At 37.1% G+C, this 26,549-nt stretch overlaps 2 protein-coding genes across 2 annotated transcripts in view; both read left to right on the top strand.

The window, feature by feature from the left end:
• The first annotated feature begins 5,286 nt into the window (after positions 1-5,286).
• Positions 5,287-26,549, top strand: part of LOC125238193 — a 38,965-nt gene continuing 17,702 nt past the window's right edge. The window contains exons 1-9 of the mRNA XM_048145466.1: positions 5,287-5,357; positions 20,472-20,528; positions 20,832-20,987; positions 22,382-22,577; positions 23,041-23,231; positions 23,592-24,001; positions 24,392-24,503; positions 24,810-25,072; positions 25,870-26,122. Of these exons, the coding sequence (XP_048001423.1) occupies positions 5,342-5,357; positions 20,472-20,528; positions 20,832-20,987; positions 22,382-22,577; positions 23,041-23,231; positions 23,592-24,001; positions 24,392-24,503; positions 24,810-25,072; positions 25,870-26,122 (1,654 nt within the window). The 5' untranslated portion in view covers positions 5,287-5,341. The remainder of the gene's footprint in view (positions 5,358-20,471; positions 20,529-20,831; positions 20,988-22,381; positions 22,578-23,040; positions 23,232-23,591; positions 24,002-24,391; positions 24,504-24,809; positions 25,073-25,869; positions 26,123-26,549) is intronic.
• Positions 25,093-26,435, top strand: LOC125238401 (probable 28S ribosomal protein S25, mitochondrial). The gene has a single exon (XM_048145713.1). It carries the CDS (start codon positions 25,705-25,707, stop codon positions 26,206-26,208), a length of 504 nt encoding a protein of 167 aa, XP_048001670.1. The 5' UTR covers positions 25,093-25,704; the 3' UTR covers positions 26,209-26,435.

Genomic DNA, 26,549 nt, shown 5'->3' with positions numbered 1-26,549 from the left:
AACACCTCGCTACGCTCAGAACTCAATTCATCCGTCATTCATTCAGAAGTCATCCGCTTCGTTCAAGGTATAATGCACAACCTTTATCCCTTTGTGACTGACATATTGTAATCCATACTAATATTATAAATGGGAAAGTGTGTGTGCCTGTTTGTTTGTCCGTCTTTCACGTCAAAACGGAGCGACGAATTGACGTGATTTTTTAAGTGGAGATAGTTGAAGGGATGGAGAGTGGCATAGGCTACTTTTTGTCTCTTTCTAACGCGAGCAAAGTCGCGGGCTAAAGCTAGTATAAGATAAGATAAGATAAGATAATATTTATTTGCAGAAAAAGGGTTAGTTACATGTCTTAATATTATGTTAGATAAAGTTCCACCTTTTCCAGCTGTCTTCATACAGCATGCAAATGTATTTAGAGTAGGGATTTTAGTAATGTATTATACTAAATTTAACTATAATTAAAATAATAACTTAATAGTGACTTAATTTACCTATATACATATAATACAGTGAAAGTCTGCGGATAGCCAATCCAATGTGCATCAGTGTTAAGTATATATTTTATAAGCCGAGACTAAACATTAGTTTGTATAGTAATATATTAGTATAGTATTGCTGTTGCTACTATTATGTTACTCTAGCGATGTAGCCTTGAACTGATGGTCAGCCATTGTTTGATAACTATGAGGTTAAATAATAGGTGAAATATACTTATGTTATTTTATTGCTACCATTAAATATAATGTTAATAAATCATAATACCTACTTATTATTAAATTCTGTCCAGGAAAGAGTTAAAAAAAAATAAAGCCGCAGGTAAATAATCCATACTAATATTATAAATGCGAAAGTGTGTCTGTTTGTTTGTCCGTCTTTCACGGCAAAACGGAGCGACGAATTGACGTGATTTTTTAAGTGGATATAGTTGAAGGGATGGAAAGTGACACAGGCTACTCTTTGTCTCTTTCTAACGCGAGCGAAGCCGCGGGCAAAATCTAGTATAGGTATGTCTTAATCTGTTACATACGTTACTAACAAAAGTGATCCAATGGTCCTCAATAAATTAAATTATTATTATATTACTATTATACATATTATGTAAGGTAAGGTGGGGAAAGATTGGAGGATTTGACTTGCGGGGTAAGATAGAAAGCGGCCCGTTATACGGAAAATATTTTATCTTAGTCCGTTTTCACATTATCCGTTCCGATATCTGATGTCGGAAGGATTTCAATGGAAAAAATCCAAGATGGCGCCTGTAATGTATGGGATATTGGTCCGACATCCGATATCGGATCGCATAATGTGACAATGCGCTTATCCCTCAAGAGTTTTCCCCCACCTTGCCTTTCCTAGTTTTGTACAAAAGAAATTTTGAAGGGGTTTACACCATAAACATGCAATTTCCCAGGAAATGTTGTCGGTTACCAAAAGACCGGTTTCACAGGGTTTCCGTATGAAAATACGTCAAAGGTACAAAGTGTAAACTTGGACTAAGTAGAATTAGACGGACCATTTTTTTCAAACATGGGTAGTTTTTACGCGATTCATACTCAGAATCGCAGGGTCTTCCGATCCTGATCTTAGAATTAAAAAAATGTCCCAAGATTGCCATACTAGGTATACATTTTTCAAACCTTCCATTCCGTTACCTTCAAACAAAATGTATGAAAAAATGGTAACGAATGGGAAAAACTTTGGGACACTTTTTTTACTCCTATTAGGATTGAAAGAGCTCGCTATTCTGAATGGAAACCACATAAAAAAATTCAAATCCAAAAAAAGTGAGGTGAACAACTTTGAAAAAAATAGCCCAGACACTTTTTTAGGGTTTCATACTATAAAGGTAAATACACTGGCAATAACATCGCTTAAAAAGAAGACCGCAAAAATATCTGACATCAACTTATTTGTAGAGCCATAAGAGTATATGTATCTAATATTTATGCTGCCTTGTTCTATGGTGAGGGTAGAAAAGATAAGAATCCATATTAATATTATAAATAGGAAAGTGTGTCTGTCTGTTTGTTTGTCCGTCTTTCACGGCAAAACGGAGAGTCAAATTGACGTGATCTTTTAAGTGGAGATCGTTGAAGGGATGGAGAGTGACATAGGCTACTTTGTGTCTGATTCTAACGCGAGCGAAGCCGCGGGAAAAAGCTAGTAAAATAATAAAATGGGAGTCCAAATCGTTCACACAAAGAGGTCCAATTTAATGGGTATTTTTTGAAAAGGGGTCATTAAGCCCAAGTCAAAGTCATATTTTGTGATCAGATTCTTTGATTAAACAGATTGTTTTTATCGATCGATCAAAGTACGATAATCGGCATAAGCTCCAACAGATCCATAGATCAAATGTGATATGAAGGATACCTAATAAAATAACTCAATGAACTACTTTTATTATTTATCACTTATCAGTTTTTCATTGTCTGGTGATGTACACATTCTGAACATCTCCCCCGTAACTGGGCATTTTCGCGAAAAAAGGTTCAAAAACTTTTTTTTTCTAAAATAGGTATATTTAATGTTCTTCCTACTCAAAATCATGAGCCCTTTCGATCCTAGTAAGTAATAAAAAGCGTCCCAAAATTATTTTTTCCACTTTGTTACCATATCACGGTTACAAAGTGGAAAGAGTACATATGCAAAATACATAATAGAAAATTTTGGGACCATTTTTTGTCTCTTGTTTTTTGTCCTAGATCGAAAGGGCTCGTGACTCTCAGTAGGAATTATATAAACCTACCTTAAAAAGTATATTTTTGGTAATCGTTCTCGCGAAAATACCCAATTACGATATTATAAAACTATACATTATTTTCTTTGAATTGATTGCAAAGAAATATTGGATTAAGATTCAGACACAGTTAATAAATAATCAGTAATATATCTCTTATTGTTTACGATATGAATGAACACGAGTAAATAAATAGATAGTAGGTACGTGTTCTACTGTAGTAGAGGTGATGAACATAATATCCACTCTAAAAGGTTAACAAACTATTTTACACGGTTAAAATAATGTGTATAGGCACAGTATAATAAAGAGTATTATCATACAGTATGGCCACTCCCGCTCACTGCTGAAAGTACCGTCCACCCCCTCTCGGTTACCTCACAGTTACCGTCTGTCAAAAACGCGAACAGTCGACCTGTCATATGTCACTCATACAAGCATATTACGCGTTCACCTACACGAGCTTACACTGTGCGCTAGGTACGCGCCTCTTTCATATATTTAATCGCCAGTGTCCGAGGTATGGTATAGGGTTACATTATTTATACAGTGTGTAAATGTAATACGGACGAATCTATTAACCTCTTAACGGTGATTGTAATTTAGGATATTAGAAATGTAATTAATAGTTGCGCAATTTAAAGTTTACATAATCGTATTCGCGTAAACGTCGTTTTTAACCACCGACACAAAAACGCCGGGATGTTATAAGTTTGACGTGTCTGTCTGTCTGTCTGTTTTTGTCTGTCTGTCTGTGTGTGTGTCTGTTTATGGCATCGTAGCTCCCGAACTGATGAATCGATTTAGATTTAGTTTTTTTTGTTTGAAAGCTGAGTTAGTCGGGAGTGTTCTTAGCCATGTTTCATGAAAATCGGTCCACTATGTCGTGGTCGGGGTTTTTTTTATTTAAATTTAATTTTCAATAATCTCATTAGGTACTCACCACAACCATTGACCATTGATTGCTCTGTATTAATGACATAAGGACGGGTAGTCTATCTTGCGGCAATCATGTGCTAACCCTGCTGAGAAAAAAATAATAATAATAAGGTCAAAATTTTTAAATTAAGAGTAACTTGAAACACCTCTGAATTTAATTATTACACAAATAAATTATATGCCCGGTTTAATACATATATCGGCCGTATATACGTTCAACACACTGTATATACGTTCTAAGAAACAGCTGTGTAACTACGATCGAGAAAATGATTCTAATTTTCAAAAGTGGGTTTTTTTTATAACATTTTCATTCTTATCAGCAACCCTAGCATAATTGGCATCGTTGACGCTATAAACGCTGTCGATCGAAACGGAGTCTGGCTCTGTCGCACGACTACTGCGTGTCTAAATGAACAAACGCTCACGAAACGCTCACGATAATATCTCTTTCGTAGCAATCATCTCTATCGCTCTTGCTTAGCTAAATGTACTATTTCTGCAACGCGAAACGAAAAAAAAATCGGCCAAGAGCGTGTCGGACCACGCTCAGTGTAGGGTTCCGTGGTTTTCCGTATTTTTCTCAAAAACTACTGAACCTATCAAGTTCAAAACAATTTTCCTAGAAAGTCTTTATAAAGTTCTACTTTTGTGATTTTTTTCATATTTTTTAAACATATGGTTCAAAACTTAGAGGGGGGGACGCATTTTTTTTCCTTTAGGAGCGATTATTTCCGAAAATATGAATATTATCAAATAACGATCTTAGTAAATCCTTATTAATTTTTAGATACCTATCCAACAATATATCACACGTTGGGGTTGGAATGAAAAAAAAGATTAGCCCCCACTTTACATGTAGGGGGGTACCCTAATAAAACAATTTTTTTCCCTTTTTTATTTTTCCACTTTGTTGGCGTGATTGATATACATATTGGTACCAAGTTTCAGCTTTCTAGTGCTAACGGTTACTGAGATTATCCGCGGACGGACGGACGGACGGACGGACGGACGGACGGACAGACAGACATGGCGAAACTAATAAGGGTTCCTAGTTGACTACGGAACCCTAAAAAAACGCCACGAAAGGTAGTCTGGCTTTGTCGCGCCAATACGCAAGAGCGAGCGATAGAGATAGATATCTGCAAGCGTATCGTTTCGTTGGCGTTTGTGCCGTTCGGCTACTTACCCAGAAGAGCGATAGAAAGCTAGCACTACGCTCTACGATACCGCTTACGAGGCGATTGTGATGTTGGTTAAGTGCCCTGTAGCCAAGATAACTTTCGTTAACACTCCGCACCGTATCGTAAAGTTCGGCCACCGTAAGATACATCAAATACATGTAGGTATAAGAATCCGAGCGCCCAAAGTACTCAAAAATATTTAAACAGGCCTCTATCACCATGGCAATAGAAAACGTGTTCAGAATGTTCAGATACTTATGAGCACCTCACACGCTCCCATATCTGTTTCTTATTTTTTTTATCTTATCTAAATAAAATCAAGATGTGCTATCAGAATCGGTCTAGACTGCACTATTATAATATTATGCACTATAAATATGCATTAAGATGCAAAATGCATTTAGTTTTGAAATACATTGTCACGGGAAAGTTACTACTAAGTTATTAGTTCAAGTGTGTTTCATCGGGACAAACAAAAATGTCGGATGATGTAAGTAAGTAATCAAATACTTTACTATTTAGGCTAGGATTATTTCGTCACTACTTTTAAAAAAAACTTGTATCTTCGTCTGTCAATGAAAAGAAAATTGTAGTAAGTATGTATGGAATGCATATAGACTTACTGCGTTTTAACTTTGAGGAGCAGAGTGAGATACGAGATTTTTTCAAAGTAGTGACGATTTATAGATTATTTATATAGGATATACATTATATACTTCATACTAAGGATCGCACCTCGATTTTTTAGCGCCACCTATTAAATACTATCATAACTACACCGATGATGCCTACAATATTTTTTTCAAAATGTGTATTGACGTGATATCATGATATTAAAATAAAGAAATTATAAATGTCATTTGTTCTTATAATTAAAATTTTGAAAAAACCCCCGACCGCGACATAGTGGACCGATTTTCATAAAATATGGCTAAGAACACTCCCGAATAAATCAGCTTTCAAACAAAAAAAATTAAATCGAAATCGGTCCATCCGTTCGGGAGCTATGATGCCACAGACAGACACACACACAGACAGACAGACACGTCAAACTTATAACACCCCGTCGTTTTTGCGTCGGAAGTTAAAAAATAAAAATACGCAAAAATATTTGGAGATAACCTAACCACAAAATTAAAATTTTGAAAAAACCCCCGACCGCGACATAGTAGAACGATTTTCATGAAACATGGCTAAGAACACTCCCGACTTACTCAGCTTTCAGAAAAAAAAAACTAAATCCAAATCGGGTCATCCGTTCGGGAGCTACAATGCCACAGACAGACAGACAGACAAACAAACAGACAGACAGACAGACAGACACACACACGGACAGACACGTCAAACTTATAACACCCCGTCGTTTTTGCGTCGGGGGTTAAAAATATGATTTTGGCCACTTCCAGGCTGCGAACAGCGCCATCTAGTTATAAGCTTTAAACGCCCTAGAGTTTGCATTATCCGACGAGTTTTTAATATTCGAATAATTCGGATAATACAATTTTTATTATTCGAATATTCGAATAATTCGGATAATTTCGGATAATTTATTAAACGGAACAAAATTAATGTTTCAGATGCGTATAAGCGTGAAATTGATAACGGCTGAGATAGATGAGCGCCATAATGCGAAATGTACCTACATATTTTATTTATTTTTTGCGTAAATCAGCAAACTGTAGAAATTAAAACACACCTAGCTCTCTATCTCTATTTCGTTCTATGACTAGAATCTTGCAATCAGATAGTGAGCTGTTGATATAAGACAGTAGTAGTAATTAGATAGGTGTAAAGTATAAGGAGAAGTTTTTCTGACAACACCTTTACCTTGGAAATGGATGGTAGAGAGGATGGCTTGTTGAGAGTGGAACGTGAGACAACATCATTGGATATAATGATGGTTATAGGGCCATACAGCGTTGTCATATTATCCGATCCGATATCGGATGTAGGAAGGATGTCAAAGGCAAAAATCAAAGATGGCGCCTTGAATGATTTCGAGAATGTATAGGAGTCGGTCCTCCGCTCGATCGGATCGGATACTCATCTTAAATCTGCGGGGGCCCTTCCGGCTACACTTCGACCCATCGGGATCTTTTGTGAAATTACCCCCTTCGATCTTAAGATCCTTCAGCTATTCAGGAGCTTCTCGACCATCTCCACGTATCGGATGATGAGGCTCATGGGTAGCTCTCTGATGTCCTTTGGTACAAGGTAGCCTGCTCCAAAGTTCTTCATTCTTTGTCTGGCGAGGGCATGACATTCACACATTAGATGTCTGATGGTCTCTTCCTCTTCGCCGCACATGCGACAATCAGTGTAGTCAGCGTGTCCCATCTTGGCCAAAATTCCTTTGATCCCGTAATGGCCTGTGAACACCCCCGTTATAATTTGAGTTGTCTTTTGCCTAGCTTTCCTAACTTTTTGCTCCATCCAGATTCAACCCTCCACATAAAGAGCTTTGAATGCTTCAGACCTAACAGGGCATCCCACTCTTTTTGGTGATTAGCCTTTGTTTGGTCTTTCATAGCCGCTTTAATGGTTCCTTCAGATCTGTGAAGTTGTCTACAGATCTGGCCTGGCCTTGGCAAGTTCATCAGCATTTTCATTGCCAATGAAGCCTTCGTACCCCGGTATCCATACCAGTTGCACCTTGTTTTGCCTTCCAAGCTTGTTAAGAGCTTGGATGCCGTTTAATACCAGTCTAGAGTCAACTCTGGGCGATGTGAAGGCTTTGAGTGCCGCCTGACTGTCGCTGAGTATATAGATATTCTTTCCTTGGGTTTGTCTAACTATATTCTTATGTACACAGGTAATTATTGGGTATGTCTCGGCTTGGAAGACAGTGGCATAATTGTCCATGCTGATACTACCACTGTAGTCACTAGTCATTTTCATAAATGCCTACGCCCGTACCAAATGCCATCTTGGACCGGATCGGATACTTAATATAAAAAGTTGAAAACTTTTTCGTAGGCTCTAAACAAAAGCGTCCTGGTTAGGGTCTTAGAACAGGAATGAGCAAAGATATAGGTACTCGTTCAAAACAGAATAACCAAAAAAAGAGAAGCAATTAGTCGAAGACACTTTCTATCCAGGTGTGGATCATTTTAAACCTTAGTTGCACAGTGGCTGGTACCAAAGAACCACTGGAAGGGAAGAGGTGATAAATAAGTAAGTAAATTCTTTATTGTACCACCAACATAAAATATACCAGACATAAAATTTAAAAGAATGAAGAAGGAGGAGGTACAAAGGCGAACTTATTTAAACATTCAAATCCAAAACGCCTCAAATTGCTCAGCAGCGATTTGATGGGTTTTAGTTTCCAAGCTGATCAGTAGATCGGCTAAGATTTCAAAGTGTAAGTAGTAATTAGACCGATTTTTGTGTATGCATGTAACTAATGACTTAAAAGGAAAATGCCTTATATTTCTTAGTGAAGTGGAGGGAATTCTGGAGTACTAAATTGCCATGGAACTGATAACAGCTAAATTCGGAGTGAGGCGCTAAATTTCAATTTCCAAAAAAAAGGGACCAGGAAATCTAGGTATAAATCTCCCTTATTAAGTATGGTTTTACAGATAACTTCACGTTAGCTATTAGCAGTAATGAAAGTAGGTTGGGGTAACGTTTTCATATTAAAAAATAATACTTGAACGTTTTTCTGTTTTTTTTTAATCATCCAATTAATCGAATATTCGATAAAAACTGAGTGCGTGGGGTGAGGCATTCTGCTTACTTCTTGTTCACGAATGCTTTCTTTGTTTTGTAAATATTAGTTTGATTTTGAAGATAAATAGGTGTTAACTTGTTAGCAATAACATTATCCGTATTAAGAATTGATCGAAATTGGTTCAAGTGACGTCTATCTATTAAATATATCACTTATAAATAAAAAATAATGTTTATAGAAATTATCCGTTTATCCGGATAATTTCACTTAGATTATTCGAATATTTTCGAATAAAAATATTCGGATAAAAATATTGGCGGATATTCGAATAATTCGGATATTCGAATATCCGGATTGCAAACCCTTTCAATGTTCGTATTCGGCCGAATAATTCGACCGAATAAACAAAGTAAATAACTAATGAAAATCTTACGTATTCCATTGGATAATAAGCTCCTATTTTAGTAGCTTTCTAAGGAACTACTAAAAATGCGTCAAAATATAAACACAATTGTTTTTAAAGAAGTTAAAAAACCGTAGTTTAAGAGTTGAGAAGAGTTCAGAGTTGTTTTAACTAAGTTTTAGTTATCAACTAAATCATAAGAACGTAAGTTGTAGTATGTATAACCATTATCAATCATTTCATAGTTTTAAAGATTAAAATTAACATTCGCTTTAAAAATATGGCGTAACCGAATATTCGGCCGAATGTTCGGTTCGGTAAGAACTAAACCGAATGTTCGGCCGAATATTCGTATTCGGCAAAGTCCATATTCGGCCCATCTCTAATCCTAATTAACTATTGCTGTTGGAAGTTTGGACAGGTCATAATCCATACCAATATTATAAATGGGAAAGTGTGTGTGTGTCTCTTTGTTTGTTCGTCCTTCACGGCAAAAAGGAGCGACGAATTGTCGCGATTTTTAAGTGATGAAGATAGTTAAAGGGATGAAGAGTGACATAGGCTACTTTTTGTCTCTTTCTAACGAGAGCGAAGCCGCAGGCAAAAGCTAGTCCTATGTTATAAATGAGAAAGTGTGTGTCTGTTTGTTTGTCCGTCTTTCACGGCAAAACGAATTGACGTAATTTTTTAAGTGGAGATAGTTGAACGGATGGAGTGACATAATAGGCTGCTTTTTGTCTCTTTATAACCCCCACTTCCCTAAAATGGGGGGTGGAATTTTGTATGCAGCATTTCGCAATTTTCGAATTGAACGCGAGCGTAGCCGCGGGGAAAGCTAGTATAATATATCTGGAAAAGTTACTATGTCTGGTAATAAATATCATACACTAACTTAAGCTTAGGGGGCGAACTTGTTGTTTACAAGTTTATAATATCAAATACTAAGTATATAAACTCTAGAGTTAATACGTGCTTCTGACGTTTCCCATACAATGGAGCGGCAACAATTTTACTAGCGCCATCTAGCGGTACGAGTTGTTCAAAGTAGTTTGTCAGACTTTTATTTTAGTAAATTAAAATAGAAAATGCGATTACTTGATCTACTTTAACATTTTTAGACGGAATAAAACAAAAAAATAAGAATGTGTGACTTTTTTTAATTTTATACTGTATGAACTAAACTATTTTGATCAACTCATGCCGCTAGGGGCGCTAGTATCGCATGTTGCCAACTTTGGCACCAAGCTGCACGTATTAAGAGGATACGGTAGCGAAAATGCTAAAATGGAAAGGAGCCCCCCTTTCAACATGGGAATTTTAGTTAAATATACAAGTGTTATTAACTAGATTTATCGAAAAAAAATTGTCCATTAAGAACAACTCAGTCAAAAGATATTACAAAAAAATCTTTAAAATCGAGGTTCCGCTCTCGACGCTTTCCTCCTTCAAAAATTAATCAATCGGAACTAAATTTGAGAATCTGAATAACAATGAAATAATCTATGTCGGACCGTTTAGCTTTTTTGGTTAATTGTTACCAATCTTCAGTATCACACCTTTTTTTGCGCCACAATGAAAAAGGCCGTCTTTGGAAATTTTTAATTGGCTCTAGAATCTTTAAAAAGCAGATTATCAAAAAAATCAAAAAGGTCCGACACAGATAAAAATAATAACAATCTGTGTTGAAAAAATCATTGCTCTATCTTCAAAAACCAGGGAGGAAATAGTCGAGAGCGTTTGTATGGAGAATTGACCCCTACCGTATCGTCTTAACTCGTAGAGTTTACATAGTATTTGATAATATTGATATCCGAGCAAGCGAAAGATTCCAACATTGAGCCGCTAGCGTATTAGGGAGCTAGGGAGTGATTCAAAATGCGCATCAAATGGACACGTTTTCCTACAAAATCATCATCATCCTCCTTGCGTTATCCCGGCATTTGCCACGGCCCATGAGCCTGGGGTCCGCTTTGACAACTAATCCCAAGATTTTGGCGTAGGCACTAGTTTTTTACGAAAGCGACTGCTTGACCTTCCAACCCGAAGTAGACGAATTAGTCCGGTTTCCTCACGATGTTTTACCTTCACCGAAAAGCGACTGGCAAATATCAAATGACATTTCGCACATAAATTCCGAAAAACTCATTGGTGCGAGCCGGGGTTCGAACCCGCGGCCTCCGGAACGAAAGTCGCAAGTACTTACCGCTAGGGTACCAGCGCTTCGCACTTTTTCCTGCAAAATATTCATCAAAATTAAGTGCCTATTTCATTTTAACTTTTGAATGAAAAATTAAAATGAAATGATGCGTTTTTATATTTTGCGCATTCATGCTTTGAATTCATTCACGTTTTCAAATGTGAATATAACTGTGTTTATAACACAGATCACGTACCATTAGGTGACGCATATTAAAATACTATTTTAAAGCATTTACTTATAAAACCGGTCTGTAAAAATAAGTTTCTGACAATATAATAATAAATTCGTTTATTTAAGGCAACATAAGGTCCAATCACAAGTACAACAAAAATAAATCAGTCACAATTACTTTAATTAACACATTCACATTTTTAAAAGTCAAGTAAAAGAGCATTATTTATCTATTCCATAATACAATATTTATTGATGGTCCTGTTTCATTTTCCTTTATCGCTATTGGCCGCATTGTTTTTGATCTATGTACATTCGTAGCTGTGTTGTTATAGTATTTATATATGTACGGTATATTTAGGTTTATTTTAATTCCTATTTATGTATGTTTATTAGTATTAAGATTATTTGACGTTTTCTATCACTCACTGCATCACCTACTCAAATCAGTTGTTTTTTGTGTCTTGTCTCCACTACCCAAAGGTTGTCTGGAAGAGATCGCTCTTTAGCGATAAGACCGCCTGTTGTCTACCATAGTTAATTAAAGTTATGTGATGTAATCTTGTTATATTGGTGAACAATAAAGAATATTTGTATTGTATTGTATTGTAATTAATTAATAGCGGTTTTAAATTATTCTATTATTATCTTTTATAATTATTCTATTATTAAATTATATAAGTATTATTATCTTTTTTCGCGACAATACTGTCAATTTTCTCTATAAATAATAAATGTGTTGTAATATTAACTAGGTGTAGTTGTAGTTGTAATATAATTTTTATTTATTTATTTAATCTTTATTGAACAAAAACACAACGTACAATAGCCGCACTTAATGCCACAAGGCATTAGTAAAACTACGAAATGGAATTACTTGAGTATGCAGTCAGTAATAATTAAAGATCGTTATCAGCGTGCTGTATTGGTGGCAGAGTATGGTTGACAAAAAAACAAATACACAAGTATTTAAAACACTACATATTATACTTAACAAATTATGAAATATATACATATTTATAATTACTTAGCCAAATTACATTGAATAAATAACTAAAATTTTAACTTCTGATTAGCAGAAACGTCTGCAATCGACTAACTAAAATTTGTTCAACATATTTGCTGTCAGTCGTTCACGTCGATTAGAAAAAATCCATTTTAAATAACTACTTAAATGACCTTTCTACGTTGACAGAAGTTACAAGAAGGTTGTTATAAAATCTAGGTATTGTGTCATATCCATACTGTGAATGAAGATACTGGGATTATTCGTGCACTTTATTACAGTCCTCCGTGCTCGTCTTACTTCGTGCACTACTTTTGACTTGAACTACTTGAATAACAATTCTAGATAATTAGTCGTATCTAGAGTGCATTTGATTATTTGGATTTAAATAATATAATTACACTTCGCGTAATGTATTTTTACGGCATACATAATTAATGTCATTTGACGTATATTGTTTTAAAAATATAAGTGTAAGGTAAATATTTATTTTGTAGTTAAGAACAAAGTGAATATTTAAATGTATTTGTTTTTTTTTGCCAACCGTACCACTTGCCACGAAAAGTGCACCCTGATAACGATCTTTACTGATCACGATAAATACAACGATTTTAAAATTTAATGAGGTGGAAAAGAAATTTTCTCCCCTGTTGTTGTGCAATGAGGTTAAAATATCCAAAATAGCCATAAGTATAGCTTTAGTTTTTATCTTTACTTCTGGTTCAAGAGATTTCAAATTAACACGGAAGTTCCTTAGAGGAGCACTAAGAAAGGATTTTTTATAATTTTTTATAATCATGATAATTTGACAGGGGCAAGGACAGGGACAGGAACGGGATAGGGTTAGGGATAGGGATAGAGACAGGGACAGGGACAGGGACAGGGACAGGGACAGGGACAGGGACAGGGACAGGGACAGGGACAGGGACAGGGACAGGGACAGGGACAGGGACAGGGACAGGGACAGGGACAGGGACAGGGACAGGGAAAGGGACAGGGACAGGGACAGGGACAGGGACAGGGACAGGGACAGGGACAGGGACAGGGACAGGGACAGGGACAGGGGGACAGGGACAGGGACAGGGACAGGGACAGGGACAGGGACAGGGACAGGGACAGGGACAGGGACAGGGACAGGGACAGGGACAGGGACAGGGACAGGGACAGGGACAGGGACAGGGACAGGGACAGGGACAGGGACAGGGACAGGGACAGGGACAGGGACAGGGACAGGGACAGGGACAGGGACAGGGACAGGGACAGGGACAGGGACAGGGACAGGGACAGGGACAGGGACAGGGACAGGGACAGGGACAGGGACAGGGACAGGGACAGGGACAGGGACAGGGACAGGGACAGGGACAGGGACAGGGACAGGGACAGGGACAGGGACAGGGACAGGGACAGGGACAGGGACAGGGACAGGGACAGGGACAGGGACAGGGACAGGGACAGGGACAGGGACAGGGACAGGGACAGGGACAGGGACAGGGACAGGGACAGGGACAGGGACAGGGACAGGGACAGGGACAGGGACAGGGACAGGGACAGGGACAGGGACAGGGACAGGGACAGGGACAGGGACAGGACAGGGACAGGGACAGGGACAGGGACAGGGACAGGGACAGGGACAGGGACAGGGACAGGGACAGGGACAGGGACAGGGACAGGGACAGGGACAGGGACAGGGACAGGGACAGGGACAGGGACGGAACGGGATAGGGTTAGGGTTAGGGATAGGGATAGGGATAGAAATTAGGACGGGGACGGGGATAAAATGCAGGTGGCTCAGTGGGAAGGTATTAGTAAGTAGGCATCGGCGAGTATCCTGCATCCGTAATAACTATTACATTCAATGTGCTGTAAGAAGATCGTTGTTTGCTTGCCTTTTATATGTTTACGTTTGCAATAAGTATAAGCAAAATGGAAAAAATTGTAAGCGATAATGCAAGGAAGTACTTTCTACCCTACCGACCATAGCGTCGAGGTACTGGTTATGTGGGTTGTATGAAGTTTCCCCAGTATAAATATTTAAATAGGTAAAATACATACATATTCGTACCTACTACCTACGCTGTGGACGCTTTGTAACAATTCAACAATCATTGCAAGAATTTATTTTAAAGCAATAGTAATATGTGTAAGGTACAGTCAGCCAAAACCGGACCGTACAGCAAATAGATCAGTTACAATGGCCCTCCAGTCGAGAATTGCCCCGCTTTACCTTAATCGAAATAATCGCGGATCGCGGATCTGTACCTACAAAGAAACCTACGGATCCAAATGAAAATCTTATTTTTTGTAAACGTTTCAATAAGAATACTTTTATTACGCGGGCGAAGCCGCGGGTAAAAGCTAGTATATATATAAAGGCTCAAAAAATATTTTCGGTAACTTCGATATTTTGGTTTACTTCAATATTTCCCTATTCTTTGTCAACGTAATTTTCGGCCACCCTGTATTTATGTGCATTTTTGTTTTCAATCTTTCTCGTACTCGACATACAGCACATACAATGTTTTTACTAATATCAGTAGAAGGAAGATAAAATTGTAAGGTAAGGTAGTTTTCGTAGTAATTACTAAAGATCGTTATCAGCGTGCTGTATTGGTGGCAGAGTATGGTTGACAAAAAAACAAATACACAAGTATTTAAAACACTACATATTATACTTAACAAATTATGAAATATATACATATTTATAATTACTTAGCCAAATTACATTGAATAAATAACTAAAATTTTAACTTCTGATTAGCAGAAACGTCTGCAATCGACTAACTAAAATTTGTTCAACATATTTGCTGTCAGTCGTTCACGTCGATTAGAAAAAATCCATTTTAAATAACTACTTAAATGACCTTTCTACGTTGACAGAAGTTACAAGAAGGTTGTTATAAAATCTAGGTATTGTGTCATATCCATACTGTGAATGAAGATACTGGGATTATTCGTGCACTTTATTACAGTCCTCCGTGCTCGTCTTACTTCGTGCACTACTTTTGACTTGAACTACTTGAATAACAATTCTAGATAATTAGTCGTATCTAGAGTGCATTTGATTATTTGGATTTAAATAATATAATTACACTTCGCGTAATGTATTTTTACGGCATACATAATTAATGTCATTTGACGTATATTGTTTTAAAAATATAAGTGTAAGGTAAATATTTATTTTGTAGTTAAGAACAAAGTGAATATTTAAATGTATTTGTTTTTTTTTGCCAACCGTACCACTTGCCACGAAAAGTGCACCCTGATAACGATCTTTAGTAATAATAATAAGGAGTCTACGAAAATAATTCTATTTTATACAGCAAATGCATTTTAAAATACATATTAATCCAAATCGAACATGACATACGAGAAAAGCGTTCATGCAGTCCATGAAGTCCTTTGAATAACCGCAAAAATGCAAGTGTGGAGTTTGAAATGAAATCGGCAACCATTGACATGTTTATTGATTCGTAAGGACGTGGCATAGCACTGAAAACGGCACCCGTATAGTGGCTTCATTGATGCGAGCGAGCGATGTGACCCAAGCGTGCAACCTATGCACCAATCGCGCGCATGGACGACACGTGTTTATAAACGAAACGGATTGTATGTAGTATTCCACAAAGGATTATTAAACGAGAATATTCATGACGGCTGCGTGACGTCATAAATGTTATCATAGTACTGCTTCCCATTACATCAATTATAATAGGTGCTCACCAAAACTTTAAACCATTTTCCCAAGTGGGAAAGAAAATACGATACCTCGGGTACTAATTTAATATCGAATACAGTATAGTATGAATTTTCTGAGATGAACTTTTTGCTTTTGCCCTAATCTGTTAAATAAAGGCCTTTGTTTCTATTATTCGCGGCGGTTAGCTCCCGTTTAAACGGCACGTGCTACAGTCTCAGTGTAGTTAAAAAGCAACTATCATGATAGCAATAAGGTTCAAATCCATAAAAAGCCCTTTCGGAGATAACACGTTTTGTCATCTTCAAAAAAAGTTACCTGCACATTGCAAACTGTTTAATAAATTTGAACCTTATTGCTATCATGATAGTTGAAAAAAAAAAAATGAAAATGAAAATGAAATATTTATTTTTCAAGTAGGCATATTACAATGCGCATATGAACGTCAAATAAAGCTACGCCGGCTCTAACCCTGCTTGCTTTTTAACTACACTGAGACTTTAGCACGTGCTGTGGAAACGGGAGCTAACCGCCGCGAATAATAGAAACAAAGGCCTTTGTTTAACAGATTAGGGCAAAACCGAAAAGTTCATCTCAGAAAATTCATACTTTAGCTATATCTATCCATCTCCTTCAGAAAGTATTTATGGTTCATGAGAGTGGGCCATTTTTTTTAAAGTTGTCCACCCCACTTTTTTTGTAACATGGGTATTTTTTACGCGATTCATACTCAGAATCGCGAGGTCTTTCGATTCTGATAGGAGAAAAAAAATGTGCCAAGATTTCCATACATTTTTTAAACCTTCCATTCAGTTGCCGCCATACAAAATGTATGAAAAAATGGTAATGGAATGGGAAAAATTCCATGGGACACTTTTTTTCTCCTATTAGGATTGAAAGAGCTCGCGATTCTGAGTGGAAACTACATAAAAATTTCCAAATCCAAAAAAAGTGGGAGGACAATTCTGAAAAAAATTGCCCGAGTACAGGACGACATTAATGTTGTTTAGATCTTGCTTAAAACCTACATTTTTTTCTGTATTTTTTTACGGTTAGCCCTATCCCTACATTAGAAATCTTTGTCGAAAACATTTCTGTGCGCTGCCTTTGCTTCGCTTTTTGTTGGATGTTGATGAATTGAAAAGAGATTTTCGGAATAAAAGTTGTGTATTAGGGTTCTGTATTATAGAAAATACTTCAAAATTTATTGAAAGTGTAGGGGTGGTTTGATTCACATAGAAAATTTAAATTTCGTCATTTTTTTAACCCCCGACGCAAAAACGACGGTGTGTTATAAGTTTGACGTGTCTGTCTGTCTGTCTATCTGTCTGTCTGTCTGTTTGTCTGTCTGTGTGTGTGTCTGTCTGTGGCACCGTAGCTCCCGAACGGATGAACCGATTTAGTTTTTTTTTGTCTGAAAGCTGAGTTAGTCGGAAGTGTTCTTAGCCATGTTTCATGAAAATCGGTATACTATGTCGCAGTCGGGGGTTTTTTCAAAATTTTAATTTTGTGGTTAGGTTATTAGTGTCGAGATTTGGTTGAACGTCTATGAGTACACGAGTAACGTTTCCAAAACTACAAAAGTCATGGTAGAGTCACAGTATAATAAAGAGTACTATCGTACAGTATGGCCACTCCTGCTCCCCGCTGAAAGTGCCGCCCACCCGCTCTCGGTTACCTCACAGTTACCGCCTGTCAAAAACACGAGCAGTCGACCTGTCATATCTCACTCGTACAAGCATGATACGCGTTCACCTACACGAGCTTAGAATGTGTGCTAGGAACGCGCCTCTTTCATATATTTGATCGCCAGTGTCCGAGGTGTGGTAGAGTAGAAACTCATATAGGAAGTCCCGGGACATCCCGGGGAATCATATAGGAAGTACTTATCTGAAAGGGGAGCGTAACGATCGATATAACTTTTTTTGATGTCTTTTTAGTTGTAATAACAATCATTTGATATAATTATTGAATCATATAACAACAAATAATATACTAACAAATTGTTATAATGCTCATTTAATATAATAATCATTTTTTCGAATAACATTGATTATAACATACTTTAAGTATAATGCTTATTTCCTATAATAAATAAATTGTATAACACTAAGTCCTTCTAAAGCACAGTTAGAATAAAAAAATGTACAATAAATTAGATCCATCATTTACCAGAGAAGTAGATTAAGTTTAGTTAGAACTGTGATCTCTAGACACAACGAGTTGCTACCAGAAAAATAGGTTAGGTTAGGTTAGAACTGTGACCCTTAAACATATGTACTGCTATCAGAAAAGTAGGTTAGGTTAGGTTAGAAAATTGATCCCTTCAAAAAATAATAAAATGAATTCATGAAACGTTTTATACTGTTTGCTAGTTATATTATACTAGTCGTATATCAATAGATAATTATACCATATAATGGTTATTATAAATAAGTGTTATACGAAATTATGATTATACAAAATAAAAGTAGATATTTTGTTGTTATACCAAATGTTAATTATGTCTAATGAGTGATTATATCCTTTAAATATATACCAAATGTTGTTATATCAAATGTTACTATACCAAAAAAAGTTATACAAATCATTACACACCCATCTGAAAGGTCCTAGACAGGAGAATATGTGGAGTAGGTGTGTGGGCGAAATCCTTAAAAACCAATTAAAAATGACGAGGGTCAAGTAAACGTATGAAGTAATTTAAAATTAGGCCAATTTGCGGAATAATGCTATGGTGCATTTTACCTTGTTTTAAAAAGGGGTTAGAAACTCATGTAAGGGTTCTAAAAAGAGGTTAATAAAAACAGGGTAGTAATTTTGTTAAGAGTTCTTTTTTTGTAAAACGGACCGTCATAAAACTCCAGTCTGTTACTTTTACTTTTTAAGCGGGGTTGAGTTATTTTTAGCCATAATTTATTAATCCCTAAGGAAGTAAAAATGACTTATCTTCCATTCCGAATATGAAATAATTTAGGCAGTGCCTGATATTTGATTCCAACATTTTGCTCAAATCGAAACATTGCAATGAACTTTTTATCAGGCGCTAACCAAATTATTAATATACATACACGCGTGCAATCGCTAGTACACAATTGAATCGACCGTTAAATATATCTCAAGACTATACTCTGAAGTAAAAGCACGTCATTATTCTCGTGGACGCATAGAAGCATATTAAGAAATAATTGAAACATGAAAATATTTGAAAACGAAATATCTTCCCCACTAGCTCGGAAACATGTGTTTTGTCCTTTATTACCAGCGGGTAAAAACGCATTTTATCCACTAGTGGGTAAAGTAATTTGACCTTGAATAAAGTCAAATTAACTGCTTTAAAATTGATAAAAGTAGGTAAATCTACTAATAAAGATGATTTACTACCTGTGGAACTACTGGAAGCAGTAATAAACGCATTTTTTGCGTTTTAGTTTCCTCGCTATAGTGAGGGGAAAAGTTTTGTGTTACACTCGGGTGCAAATGTATTTTACTTCTCGTGTGTTAAAAAAACTCGCAAGTTCAGGATTCTATTCTCGAACCACTCGCTTCGCTCGTGGTTCAACTATAGGATCCTTTCAGTTGCTCGTTTTTCAATTCCACACTCGGCGTTAAAATACAACTTCAACCCCCTTGTATAACAAATAGGTAACTATTCTCACTATTCTACATTTCTACAGAAAACTAATTCCTAAACCGGCAGGTGCTACTTTGAAAGTACTTTTATTTAGGCGTCTGTCTAATAAATTGCTTTTTAATATCCAAAGAATTGCATTTCTGTGACGTTGATAGATTGCAAGTGTTTTACAAAAAATATTTTTGACAACTTTGATAAATATTTAAATGAATGCGATTTAAACTTTCTATTATGATTATTTATGATCCACGAGATTACTAAGCTATTGATTTGATGACACTTATCGCCATCAAAATGTTTTTTTAATAGGTAATGTAACATACAAGCACGGAATTTTGTGTCTGTTGTGTCATTGGTTTAGTGGTAAAGACGTTAGCCGCGTAAGCTGAAGACCCGGGTTCGATTCCCGACTCGGCCACCAGTAGGCCTTGCCGTTTTTTCTTTCGTGTATGATATCTTCTAGTACAGTAGTGTGACTACTTGAAAAAAGGAACAAATCAAAAAATATTCAACGAAACAGTTGAGTTATAATTATGTTACTTATATTTTATGCCTGTGTGGTGACGGGTTAAGAATTTCACCACCCCGTTTCTTTCCGTGGGTGTCGTAGAAGGCGACTATAGGATATGGGTTAAATTGTGGTGTAGGCGAGAGGCTGGCAACCTGTCACTGCAATGCCACAGTTTCGTTTTCTTTTAACCCCTTATTTGCCAAGAGTGGCCCTGAAGCTTTAGTAGTTTCATGTGCTCTGCCTACCCCTTTATGGGATACAGGCGTGATTGTATGTATGTATATTTTATAGGTACATATTTTGCATTTTGCAGGAAAAAGCAGAAACGTGAAGACGTACGTCGTGAAACAAACGAAATTTGCAATATGTGGTAAGTTGAGTATCGGTAGAGCAAACCTTAGCACATACATAAAAAATACACTGTATAGGTAATAGGTATAATGTCTCTGTCATACTAAAGTAGGTACATTAACATATATAGGTACAAAAAAGTCTGGCCATATTCGAAGAGGGACTGTTAATATGTTGATAATCATACGTAACATAAAAATAGCCGTCTGATAATTTGATAAACGTCAATCCGTACAATATACCAATGATCGTTCATGAGCATAGAGGGCTCAGCGTGTTTTTTGTCGATTTTCGTGCTTTTAATTAAAATTTCAATTCACAGTAATTCTTGGAAACTTGATGTCCGGATACTCCATCGGCTGGTCTGCACCCATCGCCCCAAAACTCAAGGATCCAGAGCAGAGCCCCTTCTCTTACCCAATATCGGACACAGAAGTGTCATGGGTAGTCACTTGTTTCATTCTGGGTGCATTACCAGGTAAGATCTTCAACGCTCTTTTTTTCTGTCTCCATCTGTCTTCCCAAGAACCCCTATTTGCTTCATTCTTCCTTTTTAGGGTTCCGTAGTCAACTAGTTAGGGTTCCGTAGCCAACTAGGAACCCTTATAGTTTCGCCATGTCTGTCTGTCTGTCTGTCTGTCTGTCTGTCTGTCCGTCTGTCCGTCCGTCCGTCCGTCCGCGGATAATCTCAGTAACTGTTAGCACTAGAAAGCTGAAATTTGTACCAATATGTATATCAATCACGCCGATAAAGTGGTAAAATAAAAAGTGGAAAAAATAATTATTTTGTTAGGGTACCCCCCCCCCCCTACATGCAAAGTGGGGGCTGATATTTTTTTTCATACCAACCCCAACGTGTGATATATTGTTGGATAGGTATTTAGAAATGAATAAAGGTTTACTAAAATCATTTTTTGATAATATATAGTTTCGGAAATAATCGCTCTTAAAGGAAAAAAAAGTGCGTCCCCCCCCCCCTCTAACTTTTGAACCATAATTATGTTTAAAAAATATGAAAAAAATCACAAAAGTAGAACTTTATAAAGACTTTCTAAGAAAATTGTTTTCAACTTGATAGGTTTAGTAGTTTCTGAGAAAAATACGGACAACTACGGAACCCTACACTGAGCGTGGCCCGACACGCTCTTGGCCGGTTTTTTTTATACTGCGCGGCAGCAAACAAATACGTACGCCTGATTGATGGTAATCACTCACTTATGGTCGCCTGAAACTCCAAAGGTATATCCTATTGCCACCCCTTTAGAAATCTCTACACTCCTTTTTGAAGATCTCCTTTGCGAAAATATTGTTTGTAAGTAATATAAATTACTAATTATTGTATGTAATTATTACAAATTTTCTGAAAACAGTTCTGACACGAAAACTGTGCCATATTAGAGCCAATAAGATGTTGAGCATTACACTTTTCGTTAGTAACGACACTCGTGACGTAGTGACTAGTAGCGGTACCGATGAATTCGCTACTTAATGCTGGGTGGCGAAAAAATAGCATCACCGTTTTTATCATAAGCAAGTTCAGGACCCGTAGCCGAATGGCATTTCTACGACGCGAAACGAAAACGAAACGCCGCGAAAGGTAGTCTGGCTCTGTCGCGCCATTACGCAAGAGCGATAGAGATAGATATCTATGAGCGTTTCGTTTCGTGAGCGTTTCGTGAGCGTTTGTGCATTCGGCTAGGCACGCAGGAAATTAACCGTCTATGTGTGTTTTTAGTTTATGACACGGCTGCTTTAAACCATTGCTGCTTTAAACCTATCAGTATCTGGCTAAAAATAAAGGGAGTAATGATGCCAGTCTTTTTAGATTATATTATATTTGCATATTTTAGTCTAAAACCTGCTTAATTTCAGGAACCAACGCTGCTGGTTACATAGCAAACATAATAGGCCGAAAATCCTGCATGCTCCTATTCAGCTGCACCCACTTGGCTGGTTACATGATCATAGCCAACGCTTGGAGCTATGCCGCTGTCCTTGCTGGTAGGACCTTGGCTGGATTGGCTGGAGCTCTGACCATTCTTAACTTAATCTACATTGGAGAGATAGCGTAAGATATCCATTTAACCTGTCTTCTACCAAGCTGTCTAGTTATAAAAGTATAGCTCCAAATGATGCCCCTTGGTGAGAACCAAATAACGACTTTACTAATGATTCCGTTTTTTTCTTTAGTTTGAATAGGTAGACGTTTGACCACGATTACACCTGATGGTAAGTGATGATGCGGTCTACGGTGTAGCACGCTTACCTAAGAGATACCTACCTATTTACTCATGCTTTAAAGAGACCTGGATTGTATTAATGCAGAAACACAGAACCAGGTAGGGCATTCCACTCCTTGGCGGTTCACAAAAGAAATGTTGAAGCGAAACGCTTAGTGCGTATTTTTGGAATACTGACCGTGAAGCGGTGCCGCATTGCTAATTGTCTGGTGGTCCTATAGCGAAATGGGGACGGAGGAACAAGGAACTTCTAAATTCTAACGCCAAGTATAATGAGTTGTTTCATTGCAGATCGCCCGACATCAGAGGTTCTCTCCTAGCCCTGACCTGTACGTTCCACGTGCTTGGAACACTAGTGGTCTACTCCGTCGGGCCGTATGTGTCGTTCAAAGCCGTCTGCTACGTGTGTGTGGGCCTTAACTGTGCCCATTTGACAGCGATATTTTGTATTCCGGAATCACCGGTATATTATCTGATAAAAGGTACCCTAGAGTCTGTTCGGAAAGAGAAGGGTCGTGGAATGTATTGGACCCCATACATTTCATGACTAGTCTCTTTCCGAACAGACTCTATACATAATGAAACTTCATACATGCATTGTGATATGCGTCTTGTGAGTTAGAAGGATTCGAAGATCAAAACTTTTTTTTTTGTTGTACGTTCGAGTACTTAAATTGTTTTCTTTTAGCAGTTATGTATTTTTTTTATCAATAAAGAAACTAAAGTGAACTGATCAAGGCAATCCAAATTTACAGCTGTCCAATGCAAAGTTAACCGTAAACTCCAAAGAATCAGTTTCTTCCTCGATCAAAATAACTGTCTAAATCCTTTTTTATTTCAAGGCAAAGAAGAAGAAGCTAAAGCAACACTTCTAAAATTGGGACGAAGTGAAGATATTGACAAAGAACTGCGACCCAACACTGAAGACGCTGACGAAAAGTTGATGCCTCCAGCGAAACACAAATCAGAAACATCATATTGGAAACAATTGATATCAGAAAAGAAGAACAGAAAAGCTTTCTTGATAACTACAGCACTTTTCTGCTTCCAAGTCAGCGGAGGGGCTTTGGCTGTTGTGTTCTTCGCAACGACGATATTCAAAAACGCTCAGTCATCGGTGGATCCTAGTGTTGGAACAATTATTCTTGGCTTAACAGAACTGTGTGGGGTGATGATGACTCCTTCGTTGATTGAAAGATGTGGCAGACGGGTTTTGTTGCTTGTGTCTACCGGCAGTTGCTCTTTGGCTATGGTAAGAATTCACTAAACTCTGGATAGTTTCTACTTAATTCCTAGATCTATGGTTCTTACCTAGACCATACCTGTAAATAATTTTTGGAATGACGGCTGCTTTCGGATAAGCGGAGGGCATGGAGTCCGTTAACTTGTTGGGTGGGTGGCATTTCGGAAGGTTGCGAGTAGTCTTGATGAGAACAGGCCAGACCCGACATTAAATGGTGCACTAAAAGAAAAACCTTTGTTTAAGAGGGCGATAAAGGGCTAATATGATGACTTTACCTATCTTAATTACAGAAAAATAATTATACCCTAGCTTGTATCGTGACAAGTGGCACAGTACCGGTCTATAGAGTGATTCAGAAAACTGAAAAAATATTTTAGATGTACCTATTTTTTGTTTCAGGGTTTACTTGGAACATATTTCTACCTGGAAGTAAAAGAAGTGTCCATAATCTCTTCAATTCGGTGGCTCCCTCTTGTGTTATTGGTTATATGCCTCTTTGCTTTCAACATAGGTAACTATTATACATGGTCTGAAAAGAAGTTTAAATACTGCTATTGTTTTTTTCCAAGACTATCTAGGCGTATTTATTATTGGTAAACAAATTGCTAATTAGGTCAGAAATTTGATTGCCGATTAGACTATTAAATCATATCCACCCCTAGCATTTACACCTTCGTAAAAAATAATTGACATTGAAAACCTAAGTAAAAAATAACATATTATAGTATATTAAAATTAATGCATTGTGCAATGAAATTATTAAATTAATATCCTGGCGAGGCTAGACATCATCCATCTATGTTTTGTTTCGTTTCAGGTCTCGGGATAGTTCCAAACACCCTAACAGGAGAAATGTACAGCCCTGCTCTCCGCGGATCAGGTTCTGCAATCTCAATCACCATAGCCTGGTCACTAGCTGCCATCCTTGGCTCCAGCTTTGGCTACATTGTAGCGGCGCTGCAGAATCATGGCGTCTTTTGGCTGTATTCAGCTATTAATACTGCTGGGTTCTTGTTTACGGCGTTCGTGGTGCCAGAGACAAGAGGGAAGACGTTAATGGAGATTGGTTATATGCTGGAAAAATAATGAGATTTATAAAATAAACTCTAAAGAATATTCAGTTAATGTGTTAATAACAATAAATTTAATAACCAATTATAATATGTAGTATCTTATTATAATAGGTTATTAAATTTGATACTCGTATCAAATGTGTCTCGTCAGACACAAAGATATGATATTAAAATAAAGTTCAATTCATAACTAGAGAGACTTTCTTTATAAACGGAACTAAAACTGAAAAACAAATCAAAAAATATGCAATGAAATAATTAGATATTTTGTTCCCTACTTAACCTAGTTAGTTTAATAAGTACTTATTTTGTTACAAGTCATGGATTGCTTTTCATTACAAAGATATTTTATGATATGATCCATGAAGATAAAACCACTTTTTAAAATATTTCGTATTTTATTTTGCAAATGACTACCATTTCGATTTGTGACTCAACAAATCGCGGCGATAAGTCAAATTGTGACATGTGTACACCCCTTCAGGGTAAAATTGATCTTGCGATAACGAAACGCAACTTGAACTGTTTGACAGTGACGTGACATTGACAGTGATAGTCACAATCCCACATTTTGAGGTTAGATAATCCAAAGAAAAATACAATAATTTAGTCGTCAAAAGGTTAAAATATACTAACAAAATGCCGTTCATGAAAGGAAGAGCGCCGATCCGTCGCACATTAAACTACCTAAACGCCGGAAAGCTGGTATTGAAAGACAAAATCAAGATATTTTCCGTCGCATACAACATTGCGGGTCAGAACAACGCTGGGGCAAAGGATTTTGTGTTCTGGTATTTGCCTCAGATCCAGTACAAAAATCCGAACGTACAAGTCGCGACGTTGAAAAATCTGACGCCGTCGCCTTTCATCAAGTGTTATTTTGAAGACGGCCGGCAAGTATTGATAGATATTGACAATAAGAGTAAAGAAGATGTTTTAGAGCACTTATTGAATACTGTAGGGAAGAGTAAGGAGGTGTTGGAAGCGGAGGCGGTGGCTGCGGAGAAGAAGGACAACCCGGCGAACTTCGGTGTGGGGTGTGAGCGAGCTTGCATGTGTGAGAACTACGGACAAGTGCCCTGCTCCGGTGTTGTGACTTTGCCTAAGTTTATGAGAGGGAAGTACAAGAATCCGGCGAACTAGTGTAGTGTAAAGGTATGCTGATTATGCTTTTTCATGTTTTGAACACTTACAACATCATTGTACATACATTTCGTACATTTGTCTTAAAATAAAATAAAGTATGTACAACTGTGTAAAATATTAAAATTTTTTGATGCCGTCGCATTTTATGAATAAGCGTTTTCAATAAAGTAATATAAGTAGGTAGTTATTAAATAGATAATTTGTTAATTTAGTAAAAAACTTATTCTAAACTTGACTTTTATTGAACTCATACTACCCAGCTAAAGATTTAAGTACTACTCACATCTAGTTAATAAATTTTGATGTTATGATAATAATCAAGTAATTATTTTCTACAA

Source organism: Leguminivora glycinivorella, chromosome 23, assembly GCF_023078275.1.
Source record: "Leguminivora glycinivorella isolate SPB_JAAS2020 chromosome 23, LegGlyc_1.1, whole genome shotgun sequence".
NCBI lineage: Eukaryota > Metazoa > Arthropoda > Insecta > Lepidoptera > Tortricidae > Leguminivora > Leguminivora glycinivorella.
The sequence above is the reverse complement of the archived record's forward strand: the minus strand, read 5'-3'. Positions and strand labels throughout refer to the sequence as shown.

What these genes read in the sequence shown, in the direction of transcription:
- LOC125238401 (XM_048145713.1), top strand. Translation starts at nt 25,705, where the DNA reads ATGCCGTTCATGAAAGGAAGAGCGCCGATCCGTCGCACATTAAACTAC.